Genomic DNA, 20,933 nt, shown 5'->3' with positions numbered 1-20,933 from the left:
CTGGACAGTCAAAACAGTGAGCATATAAAATAACACACTGGACTCGTGGGCCAGGCTGGCTGCTGGTATTACAGACCTGCTTTGACTATTCCATTTGCATAACAACAAAGATGCAGCTAGTGCGCATTCAGGGCTGACAAGACATTTACTTTGCTCTCCTTTCACCAGAGGCCATCAAGCAGACCCTCAGGACACAGCAATCCATACAGAACAATCCATATATTGGTCTGCTGCTCTGGTGACCACAGATTCATTTCTCCCAGGGGTAACCACTTACCATATCAGAAAGGCCAATCAGTCTTAATGTATCCCTCCAAAAAAAAAAGAAGTCAATATCTTATTATCCTAAATTCTTGAAAATAAGAAGATGCCATAATTAAATGAGCCATGAGAACACAAAGTAAATCAGGAGCAAAACACAGTGCCCAAGAGCACTGGTGTTTTCTTGCTCTTTCCATAATGCCTAATTACAGGATTGAAACATTGGTGGGGAGTATTGGTACCATAGGGCATACTGAGACCAGGAGAGAAATGAACAGCAATAGACTGCAATGCATCCAAGCCATTCCCTTCCTGCATTAAAAACCGGCAATAATAATCAGGAAATAGGCCCATTTCCCCCTCCACTCCCAAATAACTTCTCTCCCAAGCTAAGAATTAAGTCACAATTTAAAAAAAAAGAGGAAAAAACCCCCAAATATCTAAGGCAATATAGTTTCTTAGTATTTTGGAGCTTTTCCTGTTTTTTCCTGTTTATTCTGGAGCATTTCCACTTTGTTTTTATAAGCTCCTCACTCTTAAACACCACAACAAGAAATGCTCTTTTGCTAAGAAACCAAAGGAAAGATTCTCACACAATGTCCTAGTAGCTGAGGCTCAAAGAAACATTAGCAAATGCAAAATCATCCTCTCTCTTCACCCTGGCTTTTCTCTTGGGGGAAAAATACATATATATGTATATATTTGGGGAATATATATCTATATATATGCCCTAAAGCTTTCCTTTTGTCAATTTTTTATTTTAAGCAGACACACTGTACTAAAAATGAGAAGAAACTCCACTAACACCTCAAGTTGCTTGCACAGGTTGGTAAGAACAAAGCCAAAGCTGTCTCCTCCAGTTCCCTCACCTGGCTGCTCCTCCCAGCACTTTCCAAGCCAGATGTCTCCTCTGACCAACAAAGCCAATTTTCCTGACTTCAGGAGAGACATCCAATAGGACTTTCTTTAGGCTATTCAGAAGGCAGCTACCACATAATGCAGGCTATTTAAAGAGACTTGGCTGAAGTCAAATTTAATAATTTAAGAGATTTAAGAGCAGTATGCATTCAAAAAACACCCTGCGTTGCCTAGGCGCCGTGTGCCTTTTAGCTGCTGTCCCCCATTCACTAGACCAGTCTTGACGTTGCAAGGACAAAGGTTTTCCTCTTTTGAGGACATTTATCAGCAGAGAAAAAGAAATTAGAATTGCAATTCGCTCCAGCATCCACTCTTGAGGTTTAGCTTTCAAAAGCATAAGGAAGTACTCACATGTCAGTAAAATTGTTAGTTTGGAACATTGAAATAAAGAGCATTGCTAAGCAAAAAGTAAAAATTAAATAGAATGAAACTGTACTGGGTTGAACTTTGTCCATTCCTCCATCTGCCACCAGACCTTTTCACTTTGCAGAATACACTGAGAGAAGCACCATGACATGATGGGCCGCACATCGCCCCTTGGGAAGAGGCACAGGGCTTGAGACCCTGCTCTGCTAGGAGGTTGCTGAGGAATCCTGTAGAGAAATCCAAACTCCTTCCTTGCACTTCAACTTTTGCAGAGTGGCATTTTAATACATCCCAAGGGAAAGCATCCAAGGAACAAGAAGCATCCAAACTCCATTCTTCCCTCATGCCCAAACAACAAGAATGGACCTACCGCATTCACAGAATCATAGAATCACAGGATGGTTTAGGTTGGAAGGGACCTTAAAGCTCATCCAGTTCCAACCCCGATGCCACTAGAGCAGGCTGCTCCAAGCCCCATCCAACCTAGCAGTGAACACTGTCAGAGATGCGCCATCCATCTTTCCACATAAACTCTTAAGAATATACTTGCCAGTGAATAAACCCAGGTTGGCATTCCATTTTAGGCTGCAGAAGCCCTAAGCTTTCTTCACTTGCCAATGAAACACCTTCCAACACACTTGCTAATATTTCCACACCATATTCAACGCACCACTGTAAAGACAGCAGAAATCATTACCCAGAACTTCAACAAACCAGGTTTCTACCCTGATGTTTCTGTACTGTTTTGTAGCATGAACATAAATTAAGCCCATATGTCTGAGATAGTCCCCAATTTCATCACAACCACAGACATTTCTTCCCCTCCTGGTTTTGTTTTGCTGTTATTAAACACATAGCAATGACCTTGCCTCCAAGCAAACTTTCCCCCTTTGCTCTCCACAAATATCCACTCATTAAATCACTGGAGGGGCTGTTTGTCAGGCTGAGCAGAACACACTTGGGTGGTTCACTCTCCGTTTAAAAACTATCAACTCCCAATGTGTCAGATGGCAAGTTTAATTTAGTAGGCAAAGAAATTACTCAGTCTTGTAAAATCACTGCAATATGGTATGTATCTAACTCAGTAAGTCCATCTGACATGCAGGGCTGTTAATACTACTGATCAGCCCCATCCTTGCACAGCTCTGGCCAGCAGCTCTGTCTGCAGAAACAACTAAAATATAGGTGACCATGTCCTTATTTCTTCCCAGCAACACACTAGAATGTTGCCTCCATTCCTGAGGATTTGCCACATGATCATCAATACAATCAGTAGCAAGCAGAATAAACACAGTCTGTTCCTCAGAATCAGAATAAAGAGGCAAACAGGAGCTTTTTCATGTTCTGCTTGTACTGCACTGAGTATGGTGGAATGTAAGGACAGGGACTGCTAACAGGGCAGTTTCTGTGTGCCAGTCAGTTAATGCCTGCTATCATTATGGATTTGTACATGGGCAATGCAGGCATCTATCTGCTAGACACTTCCTGCAAAAGACACAGGGGCCATTAAAAGGCACCATGAAATACAACAAAAACCCCTGATATGATGGGAAAAGCAAACATAAACAGCAAACAACATGCACGATGCTCCAAAGAGCCCCAGCAGACTCGGTGACAGGGGTCCCTTGTTCAACTGAAACACACCATCAGCACACAAAGTTCTCAATGCAAATACAAGGGACAACTCATGCCATGGGATTTGAAGCACTCAGCTTAAATGCAGTCAGGAGGATCTGAAAAATTTAAACTGATCTTTTTCAACTGTCAACAGTGAGAGGAAAGGGAGAGAGAAACGTGGCTCATAAAGCAGTTCATCAGAGAGCACCATGTTTTGCTATGGCATCGAACACCCTTCCAAAGAACATCAGACACTATTTATAGATGCTGTCAATGTCCCCCAGCTCTCCAGAGAATTTCTTTGAGCTATCCCAATGCAAGAGACGCTCTCAAAAATGAGAGGTTGGGATGCAATAATCCACATTCACAACCATTCTCAAGGTCTATGAATTCAAAATCTCTACACAAAAATGTAGAGCACTCTGGCCTTGACCCAGCAAAGCACTTAAGCATTCAACTGCTTCCTCGTCAACTTCAGAGGGACAGTTTACATACCTAGAGCTAGTTCATGTCACAGGGCTTTGCTGGCTTACGATGCAATAGCTCAAAAATGTCCCAAGAGCCCACCCATAGAGGAGCTTTACCTTGCAAAACACAGGGTCTCCTTGACCATCTCCTTACACAAACAGGAACAGGAGCAGGGCACTGACTGGAGCCAAAGCATGTCACTTTGACATAACATTTTCCAGCTGCAACTGGATTCTCTTCATTGAACAAAGAATGCATAATGAACAGAAGACAAAAAGGACAAAGCTTAAAGGTAAGAGCCACTGTAAGACCATACTGCACAAGAATCTGCCACTGCTGGTGGGTAACACCCTCTGAAGGTCTGTATGCCTCAACCAGACCCAGGACAAGCCTTCCTCCTACTGACACCTTTATGGGTGACACAGGAGCAGTGTGCCCTACCTTTGCCCAAAGGATGGGGGATGCTTTGAAGGAATGGTACCTTTCAGACATGGCCTATTGCCTTGCTAGCACCAGCAGCCCAGGTCTCATTGCTGATGCAAAGAGGGAAGAACTGAATGGTGCTGATACTTATCTGAGGAGGTTTATTTTGCTTCATTATTAGTAATTTTGCTTATGCAAAATATTCCATAACAATGTTCCTATACCACCTGCTGGAAACCACCTATGAGAATGCAGGCAAGGCATTGTGCATTAATGCAATGATCCATTCATCCACCCCAGCACAAGGAACTGCCCAACATACACAAAGGGGGTGCTGGCTTCTGACACATTGCAGGGCTTTTATTGTTATTGCTTTACTAAACTTTAACTACTTTTTAACTTAGTTATTTACACAGAACATAAACAGTTCAGAAAGATAACTGTCAACCAGCCAAGACCTCTTTGGCAGGACTTTGGGATGAAATCTTACTCTTCTGGTGATGGCAGCTCTGGCACAGGAACTGCTTCAGTTCTGTAAAATTATGTCTATATATGTTTGATCCCCTTGGGGAGACTGCCAAAGCACCAAGATTAATTAGCAACTTACCTAAAATACACTCTCTATTAGATCTTAGAGGGTTCCTTGTCACAGACTGCTTTATAAAAACACATTTTGCAATATTAATGAATCTAAGTGACAGAAGATGACATTTTGAACTGTCTCAGTGCCCATTCTCATCTCCACACTCAGTAAAATGACTTTTATGACTTTCATGACAGTTGTGCACTTACATCAGCTTTGCAGAGTTCTAGCCAAGTCACAGAAGATAAACTCACTTGATGGACAAATGTAGCATCATTATGCTCCCATCTACTGCAACATCCTCAATCAATGCAGTTTTACATGCAAATGTATTCAAACTGACCACAGTGCAAAAGTAATTGCAAAGAGTCTTAGCAACTGCACTGAAACGTACACTCCTAGTGCTCTAAGGAGAAGGACAAGAGACAGGTATTGTTTATGGAAACCCTAGGAAAAAGTCACAGACTATAAGTGGTCTGTCTGCCAATACAAGCAAGATGGGGACAACACTTCATTCCTGGTAGCAGTGGATGCTTCATTTACTAGTCTTCCTTTCCAAACTGTTCTCAGTACTGCTGCTCAACAAGCTGGATTTGTCAGGGAAAAGCCTGGTTGTTCCACTCCAGGCTTCCAGAGAGGCCACGATCCAGCCTGTTTCTCATCCAGAGCTGGCACTTGGAATACGGACATGCCTGCAGAAGCCTGCATCAGCAGTAAGCCTGGGTACTGCAGTGCAACCAGCCACACATTCTTCTTCTTCACCTGATCCTCAGATGAACAGAATAAGGTTTTAGGGCAGAAGCATTAGTTCACAGACTCATCCAGTCCTCTGGCAGACCCAGCATCTATGAAAATGGGGGAGAAGGGCTACAAAGAACTTCACCACAACTAACAACGCACCACCAAGGGGTTTGTACTGTAACAGCATCGGAGACACAGCCCAAGACTGCACAATCACAGAACTAGATGTTACTGTAGCTATGCTCATCATACTGATGCTGCTAAAAATAAACCAGGAAGACATTCCTCACCTGAGGCTCAGGAGGGTTCTGGTATGTAGCTGAGTCATGCAACAATCATTAAATTAAACACACCTTTATCCCTGGTTTACACTCCATCAGCACAAGCCAAAACCCCAAACCCTTTCTGCATATTGAAAAAGCAACACTGCACCCACTGAAACAAGGCACAAGGAAGTAATTTGAAGGTCAAAGTCTCCTAGAAAACACCTGCAGTAGTAAGATCGAACTGCATTAAGAAAGGAGGAAGCAGGAACAAGATCACAGAATTTAAGAGAATGTGTGTAGTGCTTGTGGAAGACATCAGACTGACAGCAACATCCTTAGTCAACAAAACAGCACAAGCCCCCCTCCCCATTAGCACCACACACATTCTGCTTGGCTAACTGCAAGGCTGCGCACTGCCAATGGGATCATCTGTGCCAGAAGCTTCACACATTTCATCAGCACCGGGTTAGCTCAATGGGTAACACAAGCACCATTTTTGATGACTTGTCATTTTTCCATACCAGTCTTACCATTGAAGACTATATCCCTACTTGTCTTTTGTACCTAAGCTACTTAGAGCACACGTATGTACACTGGTATGTATGTACGTACAGAAGTCTAGAAATGTTACCTACACTTTACTCAGGTGTAAGCACCTTGCTGGTAAGAGAAAGCTATCAAATCCACCTGAGTGTACAAAGAGATTACAATGTGTGCACTGCTCCCATTTTCCTACCACTGTCAATATTCCTGCTGGCCGTTACAGCAAGTACAAGGTCCCAGTTACCGTAACTGCACCCAACAAACTGGATTAGACTACTCCAAAAATTCATTCTTTACCACCTTTCTTTTTTTTACTGTACCTTGTAACACTTCTCACACACTAAAAGTCCTCTTGAGAAGCTTCACAGTGGCTACTTACAATGTAGTCATTTCATATAGTTACTATTCACTTCTTTCTACAGTGGACTCCAGTGCAACACACCACACACACAAAGCAGGCCAAATTCTGAGAACGCAGTGCAGCTTTAAGTTCTAAGTCGGTTTTAACTTAGACACATGGGAAAGCAAAGAGCAACAGGAGTTTAGGAAAGAGATCCCAACTGCTACTGTAGTAACAGAAAGAAAAAACAAAACAAACACCATAGCAAAACCCACCAGACTTCTCAGTTCAATAAATGAAAGACATCCAAACATCAGTGTCTTCATTCTTTCCAAGCCTGAAGCATTTTGACTCGCACACAGGCACCACTGGGACAGCAGTTGTCTTTAGCTCCACACTTCAATGTGGAGTGTGAAAAATAGGCCAGCCACCAGGTAATGCTGAGCATCCAGAGTACCCACTGCCAGAGTCACCATGCATCTGAACTGGCAGCAGATGCTTCACAGCGTCCTGCAGTCAGTGTGGTCTCACCAAAGGGGAAAAGTCCAGCTCAGATGCATGAGCTGCCTGAAACAAGGTGCAGATCCATTGTCACACAGAGCTTCATCTTGCATCTTCCTGATGTATGTGTTTAAAAGGCACTAAGTGAATTCAGGGTGGGATGACAACCCCCTTCCTTGGTCAAGTATCCCTTGCCTTTTATTCCCTCTCACAAATGACACCAAAACTCTCCAGCTCTTTCCTTTTCCAGGGAAACTGCTGCATTATTGTTTCCTGCAGGCATCCACACACCAGGAGTAACAGCACAGGAACAGAACTTGGCCCCATGTACAAGCTTCAGTTTCAAGTTCAGTCTCAATAAGACCACTGCAAATTCACCTTTCCAGTTTAAAACTTGTTATACAGGTTGGGCTTACTGCTACCAACCCAACCACTGTGAGCCAGGTTTAAAACTGCCTTAAGAGCTTTCACACCCCAACATGCTGTTCATTTTATGTCACAGATGACTTCAACATGCAGGTGGAACAAACCTACCACTGCTTTAGGCATGTAGGAACAGTGTCAGAGAAACAGGGCTGACTTGATGTCTGTCACACTGCCTAAAGTTTTGTACTAATGCTTCCTTCCTTTCTACTAAGCTTTGAATCAAGAGACACCCTCTGCTACACCTGCCTTTGGGTATCTCCAGAAGACCTCTCTCAACAGCAATCACAAAGCCCAAAGAAAGGCACCTCCCAGAAAGGTGTGTAACACCCATTCCATGACTACAGACACAGCACTGCTGCTGAGGGTCAGATGAGCTCTGGGCTTTAGAGGTGACTGAAACAGGATGCACAGAGAGCCTGCAGCATTTGCAAGACCCAGTTGCCCAAGTCATCAGCCACAGGCAACACTCCACACTGACAACAGCTTTCCAGCATTCTTGTACCCACTTCACAGAAGCCATAATTTCATGTTAAATGAGCACTGCCATATGGTGGGATAAATCTGAGCTTTCACCCAGCCACCCCTGCCCCTGACCTGACTGTCCCTGTGCCGTGAACAAGACCAGTGAATTGATCAACATTCATTACTTTAGCACAGCAAAAAAAGAGAAAGGTGGGGAAAGAAGAATGTGTGCAAGGGGAGGGTAAGGTTTCAGCCAAACCATCCTCATGTCCATTTGGTGACATAACTGCATGGGCACCTGACAGACACTGAGGTCCCCAGGATCAAGACAAAGGGCTGGAGTTGGAAAGGCCAGACTGCTCCTCCCCAAGCCAGTCCCAGCTGGGCAGCATGTGAACAGCTCCTGCACTTCCCTGAGGATGCTCTCTCAGTTACAACTACCCAGAAATGAAGTTCAGCAGCTCACAACACCAGGCACAGGAACATTTCACATACAGTTGAGGTTTGCTGCTTCCTGACAACAGCCCAGGCAGGTCCAGGTCTTGCTCTACATTCTGTGGTTTACAGAGCACACAGGGAAACAAATCACCTCAATAGGCTAGTTCAGCACAACCTCTTAGAGATCAAGGCTGACTTTATCCTAGAGGCCCCAACAAGAGCAGTAACAGCTGGACATGTATGGCAGGGACCAGCTGGCTGAAAGCTGGAACAGACCCCTCCAAGCTGCTCCCACAAACACCCAGGTATTAAGGTAAGGAAGGAACATCCTCCCCTCTTACATTCTCCTCATGAACCACTTTTTCTTTAGTTCAAAACTGACTAAAAGCCCAGCCTGAAGGTGAATCTACTTCTCCTGCCTCCATGGAAAGGGCCTCCCCCAGGCCAGCTGGGATAGTGGCCACCAGCCTCGATGGGCCAGAGCCCCAGGGCTCATTACGAGGCCAACACAAGATATGCGGCCAGAGCCGGAGCTTCCACCTTCCCATGCAGAGCATGGCCCTGGGGACTCCCTGCCAAAGGGATCAGCAGAGCCAAGAAGTCAAAATCACAGTGGGATTAGCTGCTGACATCAACACAGGAGGCACAGCCAGAACAATCAGCATTAATAACAGGAGTGTTAGAAGGGGAATTAAGACTCATGTCTCTGGGATTAAGCTAGTTTAATGATTAGAAGCCACTATTCAGACCTGAAAATGAGAGACTACCCCACTTGCCTCTTAACTATATAGGCTCACCAAAGGGAAGGTATCAGACCTTGGTGTCTTCAGGATTCTGAATTAGGACAGCCCTTTTGCTGACCCAGCCTCTTCACCTCAGTCTGCCAGAGGCTGACAGGAGCTGCAGACTCCAGAGACGTTATCCCCCTGCTTTATACAAAATACAACTTTGCCACATACACCCACCAAGTTTGTCCCTACCCTCTAAGATACCACCAAAGCACATTTGCATTGAAAACCAGTGGGAATATTCAACTGAAAACCTGGAAAATTGGATATTTGATGAGGAGAAGACAGAATTCCTGAGAAGAAACCAGTGTGCAAAACATACAAAGCTGCAAACCTGAACTCCACAGGCTTTACACAGCTTATTGTGCCATGCTGCCTTTGTCTGAACAGCAGTACATCCATGTTCTCTACTCAGTCTCGCACACACAGTACACTGCACATCCTCCCCTAATACTCCCACCAACAGATAAGCACACTCTGGAAACAAAGCTTGAAGAGATAACTGGACTCCCCGAAAGAAGGACAATGCTATTCCCTGTGGTGAAGCAAAGACAGCCACATAATGAAGCTGCCTGCTTGGGATGCTGCTCTGGTCTCTTGAGGACACGTTCAAGTATATGCCTTAAAATGAATTTGTTTGTTATTTCTGTAACACATCCTTATTCCTAGCCACTGAACTTAAAAATAGCTTAATTCACTCTTTGCTTTAAATCAGAGCCATTCCTGTTGGGTAAACGACCCTAAAATGCAATTTACACTGACAGTATAAGGCAGCCCTACTGCAAACACACACCTAACCCTTCACATTCCCTGCAATGATCAGAAACAATAAACCAGCTGTTTATGAAACTGAAAGGTCAACCTAGGATGCATTTCTGCAGGGGACAGATGCATGTTACAGCTGGGGGGTGGGAAAGTCTGAGCACGGTGCTACTGGCCCAGAGGGCTTTTGGTTATTAACTGAGTGGAAGGCCCCCCCACTGCAGAGAAAACCCAGACAGGCCTCATTCCCTGCTCATGCAACAGTGAGCTGTGCACTCACCCTGCAATGTTTTATTGATAAGGCTCCACTAACCCTCTGTTAGTCAGGCACATGCACTCAACCATCACAAATCGGATCTATAGTACAGGTGGTTTTAAACTAGACACAGAAGCACATGCCCTAGAAAGTGCAGGACAGCTTGCAAGGAGCAGAACAGATTCCAGAAGCTAACCCTGAGTTAGCATTAGGAGGCAAGGAGCGTGACACAATACATTAATACAGGGGAACATCTTACCAATAAGAAAGTAATCAAAGAATAAGTAACTGAAGGCAACCCCCCTATCAATTAGCCCTCAACCCTGAAAGCTGCAGGCAGCTCCTTTAAAAGGAGATGCTACCAAAGAACCCCCACGACTGCACATCTATAACCTGCTTCCACAACTTCAGCCACACACCTGAAGCATCAAGACAGGATTTGCAAAAGCTCTCCCCCTAGGAAGCCCACTTCTCAAAATTGGGCAGCCCTAAAGGCAGCATTAAGCATATTAAGCAACACCTGAGCTGCTGTGATTGACTTCTCCAATTGACTGTTTAATACAGCTTTGTTTGTTTGTTCCTTCTTACCTGCTGATGTTGCCTGGCTCCCGCTGTGATAGACTTGACAAGAGTATCTACTAATGGCTTACACATGATCTGTAACGAAAGACCCAATTTCTTATTAGTGGTTTGCTGGCAGACAGGGTTTGGTGTTCAAGCAAAACAGCCTATATTTTACACAGCTTCCTGAGTGAGAATTGAATGCCACAGGAAACAAAAGTGCCCAGAGATCAGCAACAGCTTATTTGAAAATTAACAGCTTTGCTCACACCAGCCCCGAGTGAAATCTTGAACACAACAAAATCAGCAGCAAAACTCTTAACTCTGAACTAGCAGGCAAAGATTCCACCTCCTGTGTTCTGCCTGATTCTGGATTTAGGACTGCATCTTCCTTTAGGCAGGCAGCTCACTTTGCACAGAGGAACAGGCCCAGGGGAAAAGAAGAATACGCTGAGACTGCAGAACATCAGAGCCTGGAGAAAGATCTGAACCCACCTGCTAACAGGGCCAGAAACAAACTGTCAGGAGGAAGACCTCCCTGCAGACCTCCAAGTCACTTTAAAGTTGTGCCCTGCTATAACTCTTGATTAAACCAACCTTTCTAGAGGAGTAATCATTGTCAGCAAAGCTTGATGAACCTCTGTTGTGCCCTAATCCACCGGTTGCTAAATGCACAGACAAAATACTCCCAAATTCAGGGGCACAAGAAATTAGAAAGCATCTGGACTGTAAATACCCTGCTGGAATATCACTAATACCATCTAGCAGGCACTGGAAGGTCTGGCTCTGACAAGGCAGGGACAGCAGTTTGCTGCACAGTTCACTGATATCTCATGCAGTTATTCAAACCACACCACCTGAAATGGTTTCTTGGGGAGGGGAGAAGGAAAGCCTACTAAAAGAACAGAGAGCTCTAGCAAGTGGGCAAACCCTAGCTTTAAACAGGCCAGGGTTTGTGTACCTTTGTTTTATAAAGAGATGCAATGATGTGGAAAAGGGGATCAAGTGCACCCTCAGTAAGTTTGCAAATGACATCAGGTGTTTATCTGTTTATCACAACAACCCCATGGATTACCACAGGCTTGGAGAAGAGAGGCTGGAAAGCTGCCTGGCAGAAAAGGACCTGAGAAGGGTGGTCGACAGAAGGCTGAAAATGAGCCCTCTTGTGCCCAGGTGGCCAAGAAGGCCGAGAGCATCTTGGCTTGGATCAGCAATAGCGTGTCCAGCCTCGTGCAAACCTTGCTCATCCCACTGTCCTGAATACTGGTAAAAAAATCAAAGCTTGTTAGGTTGTATTTAAAGAGCAGACTTCCATCCATCTACATTCTCCATGCAGTATCCCAGCCCAAACCATACATGAGATCCTGGTCTTCCGCAATGTTGCTGTCAAAATATGCAGTACTAACAGTCTGAGCAGGGGAAGAGCTAGGAAACCTGACAGCAGTTTTAAAAGCCCACAAATAAAGTGAGCAAGTTCCTCTCCCTACTTCCCCATGAGTTACAGCTGGACCTGGGAGCCAGCAGAACACCCTACAGTCAGCAACACTCACCGGGAAGCGTGTGAAGAGATCGTGGAACATGGAGCTTGTAAGGGCACTGTTCCGTTTAGTCAGGAACTGTGTCAGTGCTTGCCGATAAACTGCAGTCACCCTCTCCATATCCAAACAACCTGTGCTCAAAAGCTATAGGGAAAAAGCAGAACAAGAAACATTTCCACTGAAACACAAGGATGAATCACTACCAATGACAAAATTCATTTCTACCAGTGCACACAAGTTTTTCCAACAACCACATATTCTTGGGTAGTTTGCATGATACAGGCCTATGGGATACAACATTGAGAACCAGAAAGAAGCAACAAAATGGGCCTCAAACATGTTCACCCAAGTACTGACAGCCACATGACCATGTTAGTGAAGGGCAGCACAGCTTTCTAGTAAGCCTACAAACACTGCATGTAGTGTGGGGGCTGTACTTCTAAGTTTGTAGTGGGCAAGTCTAACACATGAGGTTCAGAGAGCACTCCAAGCCCATCCTGCAGCAGCTGTGCTGTGCACATGGCACTGCCATCCATAGAGTTATCAGAATCTTCAGATACCAGTGTATGTAGGTACCTAGATCTACATACACTTAGCAGCTATGGCCAGGTTTATCTGAGTACCCAGCAGACAAGCCCTAACTCTTATGAGGGATCCAGCTAGCCCAGAACTCTGCAGGTGCCCCAGCATCCCCCCCCGGTGGGGAACAAGGGACCAGACATGCAACAATCAGCCAAGACCTGCATAGACGCTATGGATGTAAACTAACACAAGGATGAATGGAGAGGGAAGCATGGAGCATTGCATCCCAACATTCCTGACTGTTCCCCTCTTGCCAGGGAAGTGCTGCATTTTGGGAAGTCAAAGCTGTAATCTTCACAATAGCGGATGGACCTTTTGCTAACCACTACCTAAGCAATTTTAACATGGCCTCATAGCAAGTTAAAGCCATGTTACTGTTGTGTCCCGTTCTCATGTCAAATTCCCAGGTCTACTGCAGCTGAACACAGGCTAGAGTGGACAAGGGAAATGGACCCTGAAATATCTGTCCTGTTTCCCAGCCAAGTGTCTGTACTTTGCACTTATCTGACACACACACATACAGGCGAAGAAAAATGATCCCTCCTTCCAAGCAGATGTTTATTGTAAAAAACTTTTGTAGTAACATGCTTTTCTATCGATTTAGCCACTGCATCAAAGGGTCTGCTCTAGTTCCACTCTCCTGCCACTGAAAAGCTCCAGATTATGCTCACAAAGCACTACTCACTGGAAACACACGACACCTTTGTCTCTGGTTCCCCACTGCAAAAGCTTCCTGGCCTCAACATCAAGTCAGCACCAGCAGCATCACACAGACAGAACCATCTCACTTCCCCCAAACCAACAACTCACTTTGGCTGCTGGCTGTGCCCTTGACTGGTCAAGACCACAGCTCTATTCCCACAGGAGCAATAGCCTTCCCTGGAAGCTGCACAAGGATGCTATGAAGTATGTCTCACTCTCGCCTCAACATCAAGTATGTTGTTTACAATCCCCACAGATCTCCCACTTTGCTTTTCTTTCCAGAAAGGCCCAGCACAGAATAAAAGCTGCTTGGATTAACACTCTCAGTCTCCCACTAAGCCTTAGAAACACTGTCTGTCTTTTCAGCTGCTAATAATAGCTCTGTGCTTGTAATTTCCAGGCCCTCCCTTGACATGAGGTGGTCCTGTTTATCTTCCTCCCCCACAAAATGTCAACAGGATTAAGACACTAATTCCTGAACACAATTTGAGAGGTTCAGAGGCAAGTATCAAGCTGGCTGGTGAAACACTACTTGCTAAGTTTCTAGTGGAGGTGACTGGACTAAGCTGCCCAATAAATACATAGGGTCACCACATTCAGACCCCTGTGGAATTCAACAGATGCAGTTGGTGAAAGAGGACCTAGAGTAAAGCTCCACAAGTAATAGACACCTATAGCACAACCAGACAAAAAGTCTCCCTGCAAACAATCATCACTGAAATGAGGGCTGCTCCACACTTGCTTGACCCTGAGACAACTCAGTCCAATCCTCACTCTCATCCACCACTGTCCTTTGGCTCCCTGCTCCTCAGTACCCTCCCAGAAAAGAACTCAGAGTGAGTGCCAGGAGATTAATATGAAATAGCAGATCAGCCAGGAGAGGAGCTTAAATATACATCGGGCTTCTCCAGTTAACCACTGTACACCAGCAGCTCCTGGTGGCTGTGGCAAGCAGGCACTGCAAAGACAGGAGGGGATGGGCCAGAAGGGGATGGGGAATTTAAACAGCTTCATGAAAAACACATCACGTAGACAGGCATCTGCAGGCCACAGAACAGGAGACTGAACAAGCAAAGTCCACTCAGTGAAACGGGATAATGCAACTTTACTGGTAAACCCCATTGCCCCAAGAGCAGCTGCAGTCTGACCTGAGACGCTTGTGGGATGGCAGTGTTCTGCTTCTCTGGCAGAGGGGTAGTTGATGACTTATCAGACGTGTTTCCTTTCAACACTCTGAGCAGGTATAACGAGGCACTAAAACAGAAAAGGGAAGAACACAGCAGTTACCAGTGTCACTGTGCAAAGCCACCTGAGGGCAGATGCCCACGGCAGAGGGGTTGGAACTAGATGATCTTAAGGTCCTTTCCAACCCTAACTATTCTATGGTTCTATGATGCAGGCAGTTTACCCTGTACCAGGAGGGCCTGAGAGAGCCTCTTCTCTCTATCTAACCCATTCTTGCCAGACCTAAAGACAAACAAATCTTAGGAGGCTGCATCATTTCATTACCTGTCACCACAGTCAGGCATCACCACTATGAGCCTGGGTTCTTCCAACTCCTCTTTTTGACAAGTAGTGCTTGAGGATTTTTGCATTCCTAAGCCTGCACAGCTCAGCCAGTGCTGCAGTGCAGGCGTCCCAGCCCAGATTGCTGTGTGCCTGGAGAACTCGGATGTATCAACTGAGAGAGTATGCAGACAGCTCCACTCAGGACTGCCACTGCCAGGGAGCTGTGCAGCACACACAGCCAGCCCTACAATACCAGGAAGCACCATGGTTCCTGCACAGCCACAAGCAGTGTGCTGCAGAGCCAACACTGCCCAATGAAATTGAGTTGACAGGCAACATGGTACCCACTGCATACGCAGTTGTGTTGACAAATCCCATATGGAGTATGAAAGTCCTCCTGAAACTGCCTGCAAGTCACAAGAGAGCCTACCAGTAAATGGCACTCCCATTTACACCAGGAAACAGCAAGACTCATGTTTCCTCGCAAATACACACATGGCTTACCCTCACCTGTATTCAGCAGCAAAGGCGTGAGTACTGGTAGGTCCAAGAACCATAACCATTATTGTTCTCATAGTGCTATCACTGAGACAGTAAAGCACTGTATTTACAGAACAATCACTGCAGACTGACTATAAATTACTCTCATCCATACACACACAATTCATGGCTCCCCGATGAAGCCTCAAGGAAGCACTTCCCATCACTATTAGCAAAGCTGTACCAGACCACTTCTGTATCACAGAGCCCACGAAGATGATCACCAAAACAATGGACATCTGTTCGAAAATGCTTCAGACTGACAGGCTGACTGACTAGTCCTCATGTAAGACACAGATGCTGCCACCTAGACTTGAAGTCTCTTGCTTCTCTGAATTGCTTTAACATGCAATATTATACCTGCTTACAGTCAGCCCACAGCACTGAGTATACACTCACCTGAAATAATAGAGAGCCACTGAAGAGTCAGTGTGTTTGCAGGCCTTCTTCACAAGCCTCTCCACAAAAGCATGCAAATCCTCTTGCAGGACATCTACCCTCTTGCAGTACTGCTTCATTCGGCACAGGGAGTTCCTGAAAAGCATTAAAATCAAACCCAAAGCTATCACCTACAGAAGGAGCTCTGGGGAACAGATGGCTATGAAGCCTTATCACTGGGCTCAGGGTGATACATTAACAGAAATAGGGCTAGCTGTGGGCAGCAAAAGAGGCAATCATTGCTGTGGCAAGAAGGGTGAAGAGATTTACCACTCTGCCTTCCAGCACCTATTTAGGCATGAGAGTCAACTCTTCTCCAGAGCTCACAAAGGGGATTGGCTTCCTCAAATACTGATACTGCAGAACTGCTTCTCAACAGAGAGAGAGAGCAGCACTGGGGATGTCAGGGAGTGGTGTACAGAAGACACATCCTGACACACACCAGGCATTATGTCTTTGTCTATCTTGTATCATGCCTCACTTCTGGCCATGAGCAGAGAACTGCCACTCTGCCTGAAACTTGTTGGGAGTTCCATTCCAACCACAGCAGCAACTCTGTAACTCTAGGGAGATGTTTCATGGTTTGACTTGGAAATCAGAGACCTGTGGGGATAATTCAGTGACATGGCACCATGCTTGCAATGCCAGTGTTTGCTCCTGAGGTTTCCATCTGCAAATAGGTTTGACACTTGAAGTCCTTTAGACTAGAAAACCCAAATCCTACTTTCTTTCCTGCAGGTTATGACTAAGCATTGTGCACATGTATAGTGCTACACAATCTGTAAGTATAGTAATTGCCTTCAACCTCAGGAAGACCAACTTCTGAGATTCAACCAACACCACTGGTATCAAAAGCTATTGCCTGTTACGTGGAAGACTGAGGACACTTACCTGAAGATATTGGCTGTTTTCTTGAGGAAGTCAACCTCTTGCTTGTCAGAGTCTGTGCTCATGCACTGCTCAATCACCTGAAGCAGGGGCTCAATGATGTCAAACACCAAGGGATTCTCTGACTGCTTAGTCAGGAATGCTTCAATCAGATCCAGCACCTGTAAACACACAGTTCCTGACATAAGAACTAATGCAGACAGGGAAACATGATAGATCTACCCAGAGCAGCTCCTTCAGACTGGAGAAACCGAAGAAAACTATTTGCAACTGCAATCTGTACACCTTCTGCTATCACTTGTACTGTTAGGGCATGAGAAACTGAAAATAAAAATATGAAAGATTAAAGGCAGTCTCTTGACTTCAGTCTTATTTTGTACAGTGACACCATTTAGAAACAGCAGTTATGTGAATCACTGGCACCTGGCCAGACCTGCAATCACTACAACTCATCATAGATCTCTATTAGCACCACTGGCCTATAGCTCTCACCCCTGCCAGCCCCACTGGTGTCCCAAACAGTGTATTAGCATAAAATCAACCTCTTATAGCAAAGCATCAGAATGAAAATGTAGTAAAGCCAGTGGTTGCTACCCTGTTCAGCCTTCATCTTAGCCCATCTGACACCACATTTCTATACATGAGTGGCTGGAACTGTTCCTGGATGCCCAAATATTCTGACAGTCCATGCTGACACCAGGTGGCCTAGAGTCAGTATTACAGTCACAAACAATCAGGGGTGTTCACTATAATCCTCCTGATTTTACTAGCATAACAAGCCAAAAAAAGCTTACACTGCAAAACTACCAGAGGGATTTTATGCATATCACACTACGGCACATCAGCTCACAGGCACCTACCTTTGGGCAGACATAGGAAATGATCTAATAAACCAAAACATTTCAGATTAGCAAATAGAAACAACAGTTCACTTCCTGAAAGCACAGTCCTGTTTATTCTTTTCGAGCAGGCCTGTGAGGCCCCAGTCACTGACCACAATATCGCTGTGCCACATGCTGTACAAAGCCAGAATGATCCAGCCCCAACCTCGACAGGCTTATCACACACATGCATGTCCAAGCTTTTCAGTGTTAAATAGCTCATGGTATGCAGCAGGCTTCAACTAATGTGCTAGTAAGTGAGAAGTCTTCAGACCAAACACGTATCTCCCACCTTGATCTTGTAATCCCTCCGTAGGATCTTCTCTTTCCGAATCCTGTCTTTCTCATCCTTCTTTGCCTGGACCCGTTTCTGCTGCTCCGCAAAAAGGGCTGAGATGTTCTTGTCAAGAGCCATCATAGCCTCATCATCCAGCTCTTCATCGCTCTCATCTGCTGCCTTTTTGGTTTAGAATGCAAAAACAACAACATGACACCTCAAGGACTTCCGAAAGACAGAGCAGGGAGAGAACCACAGACAAGACCAGACTGCAGTAGGGATGTAGATACCTCTAGACCCAGAATAACAACATGGAGAGAGGAAATACATGTTCAGATCTATGAGTAATCTAGTTCATATTTTCTATCAGGTACTCCTGGCTGCACAGTGATAACATGTAGAGCTAGAGGACCAGGAGAGGGAAGAGGAACAAATTACTTATGCCCAAAGCTTGCTTTGGAGGTCCTAACCTCCTGCTTCAACTGCCATACAAAGATGTCTGCCAGGGTTGTCACTGCATGGGCTCAGATAAGATGCGTATATTATTAGACCATCTGCACCACCCCAAACCTCCTGGTATCTGTATCAAGTCAGGCAGTGAAAACATACCAATGCATTCCCTGCTTGGAGAACATTCATCAGCTGACTGCGAAAATCATCATCAACATCTTCATTCTTTTCCTCATCTCCACTGTCACTCTCAGAGTCACCTTCGTCTGAAGAGTCCTCGTCTTCTTCCTCATCCTGAGGAAGAGAAGTTCATCTCCTGAGCCCACCATTCTTCAAGCCCTACTTGATTCTCATGTGCCACTGTTCAGAAATACAAACTCAAGCCTCCCCTCACCCCACTGTCTTGCTTGCAGCTCTCAGTCAAGGGAAGACACCCCAGTTAGTGAGATGCTGGGACTCCATAAGAGCTAAAAGCAGAACAAAAACCAGAGTTCTCAATCATACTAAATGAGTACCAAAAAGAAGCTTCCAAGGAACATCTGAAGTTAACAGCCTCCATCTGACTTTCCCTTCTGCTAACACTTGCAATGCTCTGGGACTTGAATCTCTGCAGTGCTGAAAACCTGAGATCCTGAATTCAGATGACTGCACGTCACAGGAATGATTCAGTCTGTGGCTGCAGAGAGGCCTGTGCTAATTTCAGACTGCAGCCACCAAATCACAGAATGGTTTGGGTTTGTAAGGACCTTAAGATCATCCAGTTCCAATCCCCTCCCATGGCAGGGACACCTTCCAATAGACCGTGTCACCCAAGGTTCTGTCCAACCTGGCCTTTAATACTGCCAGGGATGGAGCATTTAACACTTCTCTCGGCAACCTGTCCCAAGGCCCCACCATCCTCACAGGTAAGAACTTCTTCCTTGTATCTAACCTGAACTTCCCCTGTTTATGTTTGAACCCATTCCCCCTTGTCCTAGCGCTACAGGCCCTGATGAAGAGTCCATCTCCAATATCCTTGTAGCTCCCTTCAGATACTGGAAGGCTGCTATGAGGTCTCCACGCAGCATTCTCTTCTCCAGGCTGAACAGCCCCAGCTTTCTCAGCCTGTCATTTCTTCTCAGAAAGTCAACTATTCAAACAGCCATACCTACAACAGCATTGCCCTTCAAGGCCAAAAGTCTAAGAAACATGCACTTCCAACAGGCCATTTGTGTGTTATCTTACTCTTGACATATATAATCCAGCCTATTACCACACATCAGGACAAAGATTAAACAGTGACAGCCTGAAGAGGTTTTGTCACTGGCAGTGGCACAACAATTACCGTGTCCTGTGCAGATTTGACCTTTTTGTCTGATTCTTCCATCACAACAACAGCACTTTCTTCATTTTGCTCTTGGTATGGGTCAAGAACCTGCAAAAAAGAGGGCCATGAGGGTTTTTCAGTATTGTGTAAGGACACATTTCTTGTGTACAACAGACAGTAAGACAGCCAGTTGAATAATGAAATAGTAAGGGCATTCAATTTTCTGGCTTATAATATCATGTTTGCTACGTTCCTTCTACAAGTAACAAAAACAGTGAAGAAAACTGAAGAGGCTGGTGACACACAGTTTGATTGTCACAAATGAAGTATCAGGTTCATCACATAAAGTACCTGACAGCACATCTTTGTAAACCATGTATCACTCTCCCAGATTACAGCACTTTATTCAGTGATATGACCCATTCAGATTTTCAGTGTCACTTATATTTTGCACCACTATGCTTAGCCTTTCCAGAAGAAAGTTGTTGCCATTTATACTCGCATATGAAAACTACCAGCTATATAAAGTGACCCAGGAATTTCTTCAGCCTCAAACTACCAAAGAACATGACTTAGAGTTGGATCCCAGGCTCCATTAAAAACAAAACCAAAAAACAACTCTCTGTAAGCTACATTTAAAACTCAGCAACACACTGTTGGACATCTGTTAAATCAAGGAGGCTTTCATTTAATCCCAAACTAGAGACATGCTTGTATATCTGTGAGGGACAAGACAGCCAAATGGTACAATGCCCCGCTAGTGCCTCACTTACATCCAGGATCAGCTGCAAGCCCCTCTTGGTCAGATTAGGGCATATCCGTACAAACACGCTCTTGGAAATCCGACGTATGAGTAGGCTTGGTTGGGCAAGGAGGGAGAGAAGAATTTCCACCATCACCTCGACCCATCCTGGCTCTGTGTTGTCTGTGCAGGAACAATGTCAGGAAGGGGTAAAACCACTGCACTGGCACATCAGTAAGAGACTACAGAGAAATTCATCCATGAAAAAAAGACCTTCTAGCTGCCTGGCATTCAGCAGCACAGACCAGAAATAACCAAGTGTGAAGTTAAAGGTTGTAGCTGTATTGTAAGGCCACTAAC

At 45.1% G+C, this 20,933-nt stretch overlaps 1 protein-coding gene across 1 annotated transcript in view; it reads right to left on the bottom strand.

Moving 5' to 3' along the window:
• The window catches only part of MYBBP1A (MYB binding protein 1a), a 56,799-nt gene that overhangs the window by 25,033 nt on the left and 10,833 nt on the right, over positions 1–20,933 (bottom strand). Inside the window, exons 15-23 of the mRNA XM_034069025.1 lie at positions 20,605–20,756; positions 19,850–19,939; positions 18,685–18,819; positions 18,091–18,255; positions 16,921–17,078; positions 15,991–16,125; positions 14,691–14,796; positions 12,271–12,402; positions 10,748–10,816 (exon numbers count right to left, since the gene is read on the bottom strand). Of these exons, the coding sequence (XP_033924916.1) occupies positions 10,748–10,816; positions 12,271–12,402; positions 14,691–14,796; positions 15,991–16,125; positions 16,921–17,078; positions 18,091–18,255; positions 18,685–18,819; positions 19,850–19,939; positions 20,605–20,756 (1,142 nt within the window). The remainder of the gene's footprint in view (positions 1–10,747; positions 10,817–12,270; positions 12,403–14,690; positions 14,797–15,990; positions 16,126–16,920; positions 17,079–18,090; positions 18,256–18,684; positions 18,820–19,849; positions 19,940–20,604; positions 20,757–20,933) is intronic.

The sequence above is a fragment of the Melopsittacus undulatus genome, chromosome 13, assembly GCF_012275295.1.
Source record: "Melopsittacus undulatus isolate bMelUnd1 chromosome 13, bMelUnd1.mat.Z, whole genome shotgun sequence".
Taxonomy (NCBI): Eukaryota; Metazoa; Chordata; class Aves; order Psittaciformes; family Psittaculidae; genus Melopsittacus; species Melopsittacus undulatus.
This window is presented reverse-complemented; position numbering and strand designations above follow the sequence as displayed.